The 7,501-nt window shown below is 41.0% G+C and overlaps 1 protein-coding gene across 9 annotated transcripts; it reads left to right on the top strand.

Moving 5' to 3' along the window:
* Positions 1-1,526: 1,526 nt before the first annotated feature.
* CREBZF (CREB/ATF bZIP transcription factor) lies at positions 1,527-7,501 on the top strand. Of its 9 annotated transcripts, none has more exons than XM_078058638.1 (4): positions 1,527-2,876; positions 3,085-3,162; positions 4,233-4,301; positions 6,050-7,501. In XM_078058638.1, exons 1-2 carry the CDS (start codon positions 1,795-1,797, stop codon positions 3,098-3,100), a joined length of 1,098 nt encoding a protein of 365 aa, XP_077914764.1. In that variant the 5' UTR covers positions 1,527-1,794; the 3' UTR covers positions 3,101-3,162; positions 4,233-4,301; positions 6,050-7,501. The 9 variants fall into 9 exon arrangements, with proteins under 9 accessions (XP_077914764.1, XP_077914761.1, XP_077914763.1 ...); XM_078058635.1 differs by adding an exon at positions 4,913-5,027 and having other exon boundaries at positions 3,085-4,301; XM_078058637.1 differs by lacking the exon at positions 6,050-7,501 and adding an exon at positions 4,913-5,591.

Genomic DNA, 7,501 nt, shown 5'->3' with positions numbered 1-7,501 from the left:
TAAAGAAAGAGACTGATACTTTAATTTTCTATGGGGATTCAATTTAGAGACCCTATTATTATGGTCTATCACTAGAACCACTAGAGGTGTTTGCTAGAATTTTGACATCCAACATTACACAGACCTACAGACCAATCTTTGGATAATTGACATATTCATTATTCCCTGAGTAATATTTTCATACACCTGATTTTGGGAATCATTATCTTAGATTTCATATTTTGCATTTACACTTCCTAACATATTTTTCTCGAATGGCAATTTTCTTTCTTTTTTTTTTTTTTTAAAGATTTTATTTATTTGTCAGAGAGAGAGAGGGCGAGTGAGCACAAGCAGGGGAGGGGTAGGCAGGAGGAAGAAGCAGGCTCCCTGCTGAGCAAGGAGCCTGATCCCAGGACTCTGGGATCTCAACCTGAGCTGAATGAAGGCAGACGATTAACTAACTGAGCCACCAAGGTGTCAATATCTATTTTTTAAATTAGAATTTGTTTTGATTTCAAGTAAAGTCGATGTCAAAGAAAATATCCTGAAACATTGACCAGAATAAATAAAATATAAAATGTAAAAAAAAAAAAAAATTAGAAAACCTGTGGTTATCAAAACTAATCACGCTCATAAAACGGCCAACACAACAGAGAAAAGAATACAACAGGGTTGTTTAACCTGGCCACAGAGATTTTAAGGGTATTCTTTTTACCCCGATAGATGAAAAACAGCAACAAAATCGGGCTCATTCAGGAAAAAACAGAAAATATTCTATTTGGAAACTGGCAATAGTCCTTTCCAGAAAAAACATGTCAGTTTCATGAACCCCCAAGATAAAACAAACAGGAAAAAAGTCACACACACGATTCACTCAACAAAACGTCCTCTGTTAACACAACCAGCAGTACAACCATCACTCACACCGTGAGGTAGTGGCAGTACAAAAAGACTGGCACGCATGTGCGCACCCACACATGCTCACGGTCACGCCCACTACAGAACACACACAGAAAATGGGTTTGCAATCTTATTACAGACAAGGGCAAGACCATTTGTTGTTGTTGTTGTTTAGAAAATGCATAGAAACGCTCAGACATTTTAATAAAATTATTATAATAAAAAACTTGGAAAAATTAAATTATATATGAATGACTTACTTATGTACCTCTTTTTTTTTCTAGTACTGAGTGAAAGGATCTTGCATTACAAACGGAAGGGGAAAGGAGCAATTTCAAGTGGTATCTGGTCGCCAGTCGTAAAATTCCAGGGAAATACAGGATAATTTGATTATTCATAAATTTGGTATTTAAAAGATCAATTCTGAGAGTGGTTGCACTTGAAGTGGAAGCCTGAATACGGAGGCGTGAGAAGAGAGGGCGGAGAGAGTAGACCGTCTCTCAATAAACTCAGGATTTGTTGTTATTTTTGCCGCTTGCGGACTATGACATCACTGAAAATCTGAAATTACTCCCATTCCAGACCTCAGTGAACTCTCGCGATACTAGAGCCCAGTGGAGCGCGAAACGCCGTGGGAGGGGCTGGGGTGAGATCGACTGACTTCCGGCCAGGCCGTTGTCTGGGTGGCGCGGTCGAGTCATCGCTGGGCCTCGCCGCTTGGGTTTCCCATCTCTCCCCCCCGCCGCGGCGCGGGGGGTCGACCAGCCAAGTGGGGCGGGAGGCGACTCGGACGTTCCCCTCCGTTTCGCTCTGGCCAGCTCCCTGGCCCCCCGCGCTGGGATCTGGGGTCCTTGCGGCCCGCGAGGCCCGGTCTGAGGGGCCGGGGCCTACGTGGGCCCGCTGCTGGGCCCCATGAGGCATAGCCTGACGAAACTGCTGGCGGCTTCGGGCAGCGACTCCCCAACCCGCAGCGAGAGCCCGGCTCCGGCCGCGACCTGCTTGCTGCCCCCGGACCTGACCCGGGCGGCGGCGGCAGCTGCGGCGGCGGCGGCGGCAGAGGAGGAAGAGACGGCGGCGGCCGGATCTCCCGGCCGCAAACAGCCGCGCGGCGACGAGGGCGAGTTGGAGGCCGGGAGGGGGGGCCGCGGCGGCGTGGCCGTGCGCGCGCCCTCGCCCGAGGAGATGGAGGAGGAGGCGATCGCCAGCGTCCCCGGGGAGGAGACGGAGGACATGGACTTTCTGTCCGGGCTGGAACTGGCAGATCTGCTGGACCCCCGGCAACCGGACTGGCACCTGGAGCCCGGGCTCAGCTCGCCCGGGCCTCTCTCCTCGTCCGGCGGAGGCTCGGATAGCGGCGGCTTGTGGAGAGGGGACGACGACGACGAGGCCGCGGCTGCCGAGATGCAGCGCTTTTCTGACCTGCTGCAGAGGCTGTTAAACGGCATCGGAGGCTGCAGCAGCGGCAGTGACAGCGGCAGCGGCGAAAAGAGGCGGAGAAAGTCCCCAGGAGGAGGCGGCGGCGGCAGCGGCAACGACAACAACCAGGCGGCGACAAAGAGTCCCCGGAAGGCGGCAGCGGCTGCTGCCCGTCTTAATCGGCTGAAGAAGAAGGAGTACGTGATGGGGCTGGAAAGTCGAGTCCGGGGTCTGGCAGCCGAGAACCAGGAGCTGCGGGCCGAGAATCGGGAGCTGGGCAAGCGCGTGCAGGCACTGCAGGAGGAGAGTCGCTACCTACGGGCCGTCTTAGCCAACGAGACCGGACTGGCTCGCTTGCTGAGCCGGCTGAGCGGCGTGGGACTGCGGCTGACCACCTCGCTCTTCAGAGACTCGCCCGCCGGTGACCATGACTACGCTCTGCCCGTGGGAAAGCAGCAGCAGGACCTGCTGGAAGAGGACGACTCAGCGGGAGGAGTATGTCTTCATGTGGACAAGGATAAGGTGTCGGTGGAGTTCTGCTCGGCGTGCGCCCGGAAGGCGTCGTCTTCTCTTAAAATGTAGGGTCAAGTAATCTGCTCTTTATCCGCGTTTACCCCTTTCAACTCCCTTACACCATGTAAAACACCTTAGTGGGACATCTTCACTGGACACATTTCAGAGGAGGAAAAAGTAATATTGAATCTTTAAGTGTTTAGCTAAAAGCATGAATGTGACACTGTAACCAACTCCTAATGATAACATGTGACTATTAAATCTCTCTGACAGTTTCTTTTTTAGGTGATTTCCTTCCTGCCAGGCTCCGTTGTAGGGGTTACAGAACAGTCGTTCCCGCCTCACAACCTGGTAAGGATCCATCTCTTCACGTAACGCTCATGCTCTGCTGCTTAGTCTACTTTAATGGGCAACATCTGAATTTGTGTGTGTGTGGGGTTTTTTTTTTTCTTTTTTGGAACGTGGGAGGGGAAATCTAATTTGGGCCCTGTCCACCCTGGAAACAGACTTGTGCTGGTCAGTAATGTATTTAAGATGCTTCTTCTGGTTGAAATAGCTGTTAATGTGTCCCCTTGTTCAGACTTGCGTGTACCTAGCTCTTCTGTCCCCAGTGTGGACATGGCCTTGGATGACATCGGTTCCAACTGTACACTGAAAGCTGCTAATAGAGATGCAGTTTGGAGACAGTGAAACAGGTGAAGTTGAATGGAAGTTCCGAGTTGTACAAGGTGCAAATTGGAATTCCAATTTTAGAGCAACTTTTTAGAGGTTGACAATAAGTATTTGGGGCTTGCACAAATGTGATAGTTATTTTGCTGGAGATGACAGAACTATCTTAAATATTTGGGTATGCCTTTTAGTTTTCAGTAGGAGATGTAGAAATACAATCTATTTAGAGTAAAAGATTTTAATATTTCACCATTAAAGAAGTTGGAAATTAACATGCATCTCTATGTTAATTGAAGGAGGAATAAGAATTGTTAATGAAATGTTTCTTTGAGGACCAGCACAGTGATTACCCTATCACTGACTATAAAAAATTGTTGAACACTTTTACTTTTGTTGTATTAAAATTTTAGGTTAAATTTATGTATGATTAGATATTGAAGGTTGTGAAATGTGAATGAAAACGTGTAAAGTGAGGCTTCACAAAGAATCTTATTCTTATTTCAAAGGTTTTTGTCCTATTTAAAAATAATTTTTAAAATTGAGTGCTTCTGGCTACTTAAAGACAAAATTGACACTTTTTCCAAAGATGGGACATATTCTTCCCTTGAAGTACTGTATTATTCATTGTCGAATTGTATAGATTGAGTTACAGTGGCCTTCAGTGTAAGAGGCATTAAGAAATTCTTTGTGAAACATCACTGTTTGATAAAGTATATACATATTTAGCATCCTTGTTTTTCTTTGTGCTAAAGTGGATACAGCTGTTGGGGCAGAAGAGACGGGACCAGCTGCTGGCCACATTTCCTGCTTTATTTTAAAAGGTAGTATAAGAAATGAGGAAAAAGAGGTAATATCAGGGCTTCTGCTGTCTTTTATTTTAAAATGTTCATAATTAAAAAGTATTTTCCAGCAGTCCAAAGATGTAAGTTATCTTACACATGTTTTATTTTGTTGTTATTTGGTTATAAAAATGGAATCCTTGTTCTTGCACAACTGTAAATGTTTTGTTGCTAGATAACACGATTTGAGACCAACTTGGTCTCTGGTTTCCAGTGCATTACAGCATATTTTGTAAAATCATCTACTGCACTTGAGCATGAATGGGTAGTAGCCAAATTCACAACCTGGAGTGATGAACCTGCTTATACCTAAGTGCAGAGCAAGCCCCTCACAATGCAGCTGCATGGATTTTTAGTGCCTACTGAATTATATATATATATATATATAAACCAAAAGTAGTTGGAAAAATTATTTGAAATGACTAATTTGTGCTATCTCTATGGAATATGTTAAATGTAGCTTTTTGAAACAGAAGCCTTGAATTGAAATTAATACTTGAACATTTTGTATATATTTCTTTGTATATAATTTTGTGCAGTACCAATGACAAAAATATGGTGTCATAATAAAACCAGGTTTGTTGATCTTTCAGTTATGGGCTCAAAGAATTTATTCATCTCTAACATGACATTGGAAAATAATGGATGAAAATAGGAAAAATGATTGTTGTTAATGCTGACTGTGGGTCTTAAAAGGTTCTGGAAGCAGTAAGTGTGTTTTTCTAAAATACCATTCCCTTGGAATATTTTCTTCTAATGTTAGTGCTTTTCCTGCATTATTTGAAGTTCGGGGCTGGGGAGAAACAGTCAAAGCTTTCTGAATTGGGATGCTTTGAAAATTCCAAGTGTAGATTTTTAGGATGCCATTTTATAAATGGCAGTTTTTGGAAATACTTGATTAAGAACTTTTGAAAATGGAGATTAGTATCGCCTATTTTTAAAGCTGCTTTGTTAGGCTCCTTATGTTTTAACTGTCTTTTCTTAGTTTCCATTTCATTCTCTTTTTTTTTTTTCTTTTCTAATTTTGGTGACTTAGTGATTTTGTCATTTTTTGCATCAACTTCATGGTCTTGTTTTTACATGGTATTGCATGTATTTAGGACCTATCAGGGGCTTTAAATAAATTTGATCATATTTATGTGTAAGCACATTTTACTGTAAATGTTTGGGTTTCTGAATTTACAACAGATCTGTTTCAGTATGTAGTAAACAATATCTTAAAGTGTTCTATTCACTACTTGTTAATTAAAAAAAGTTATGATTAATATGAAACTGTTGTCTTACTATTTTTAGAAAATTGTGTTCTGAATGATTAGTAGTTGGATAAAGGAGATTTCTGGAATATAATATGGATTGTTTTGAAATTTTAAGGTTTGGCTCTATTGTAGAGGTTGAAAACAGTATTTGGGGAACCTTTTTTTTTCTTCCCTAATTGCCTCTATGGCAAAATGATACAGAATTAGTGTAAAGAGGTAGCTTTTTGATATTTGTCTTCTGATGGTGACAGGAATTCATACATTAATTGAACTAACACATCATATTGACCGCCTATTTCTATCATATTGACTTACTGTTTCTGCACTTTCTTGACCAGTCCTAACTAAAAAGTCCACGTTTGTTAAAATGTAGTCACACCTCTGATATAATCCGACAAAAAGTGTTCGAAGTATTTTAAATATTTGTGCATTTTGTAATCACTAAATTAATCTCTCTCTCTTCTCTTTAAACAGCTTAGCAGTGTCTGCAAAAACGAATCTTTTCCTACAACCTGTTAACTGACTGGACTGATGGTAACAAAGTAATTGTGGGAGCCATGTCGGTCAAAAATTTGGCATCTGCTGAAAAAAATGAATGCCATTTTCAAGTTCCCAAATTACTTCTATACTGATTTCACTTTCCAGAAATGGAGATATGAAAAGATTCTCTGGAATCCTTGAAAGACTTAATAGAAATACATGAGACTAAGTTAATTTTGGAACAAAATTATACTTTTTTTTTTTGTCTTTCATGGGAGTGATGATCAGTTCTTTGCATAACTTTCAAAAATTGTAACCATTTGAGAAGAGAATTATAGTATTTCATCAAGGAATATTAGACTTTTTATATAGTCAACACATTCTATGGAATTATATTTAGTGGTGTAGTATTACATAAACAGGCCATCAGGGATCACAGAGCATATCATGAGTTTGTATTTATTTCCTGGAACTTGAGAGCCAATCTGAAGTATAGGCAGACCTTGCTGAGTAGAATATAAAAGTTAATGTAAAGTCCTTAACTATAAAGAGTAGTCTTTTTAACAGATGCATTGATTTGTGTATCTTTGAAAAAATTATGATTAAATATGTGAGTAGTTAATTGCAATTCAGGGTAATAGGATGTTTGCATTCTGAGGTTTTGGCTTCTTGAGTTTTGAGTACTTGACACTTTTTGACTATTTTGAGGTTTCTTATGAATGGTATCCTAGTTTCTAATGTTATATATTAAATGTCTCTAGTGTTATGTAAGGGCTTTAGTATTCTGGATGATGGGAGTGGTTTTTTTCCACATAATATGGTTGTTTTACTTAATTGAAACATTTTTCCAGTTTATTACAAGTGTGAAAAAACACTCAACTCTGGATTGTTTTATTTCATTTTTGATGGATTATGTTAATACATTCTTTCATTTGGTCTAGACTGAGTCATTTTATCTTACTGACTCATTGGGAAGTGTGCAGATCAGAGAGGTGGGAGGGGTAGGAGATTGGCCCAGGATGATTTATCATAATAACTATACAGTTTGGTTATTGTATGATATTAAACCCACTCTGTTTCTTGTAATCTAAATTTAGCCAGTGTCTGTAATGTGAGGCAGCAAAGGGCATGCCCAGTGGCTTATACTTGACTGACGGATGCTCCCATGGTACAAACGCTCCAGCTGGTTGTAATTCCACAACCAAAGATTTGGCATGAATTCTAGTTGGTGATGATTAAGAACAGAGTGATTCACTGATAACGAGTAATTACCTTTAAAAATATGTGATCACCTGGTTTAGCATTTTGAAGTACTAGTTTAAGGTCTCACTAATTTAGTAAGCTTTTTAAGCTAACTAATCTGATTCTTGAAAGTTGAATAGGTAGTAAAATACTTTCAAGTGTTTTTTTTCCCTACACTCATAAAAGTTTTGAGACCCTCCCAAA

Source organism: Halichoerus grypus, chromosome 11, assembly GCF_964656455.1.
Source record: "Halichoerus grypus chromosome 11, mHalGry1.hap1.1, whole genome shotgun sequence".
NCBI lineage: Eukaryota > Metazoa > Chordata > Mammalia > Carnivora > Phocidae > Halichoerus > Halichoerus grypus.
Note: the sequence above shows the minus strand (reverse complement) of the source record. Positions and strands in the feature narration are given on the sequence as shown.

Excerpts from the sequence above, each read along its gene's own strand:
- CREBZF (XM_078058638.1), top strand. The coding sequence starts at position 1,795 with ATGAGGCATAGCCTGACGAAACTGCTGGCGGCTTCGGGCAGCGACTCC.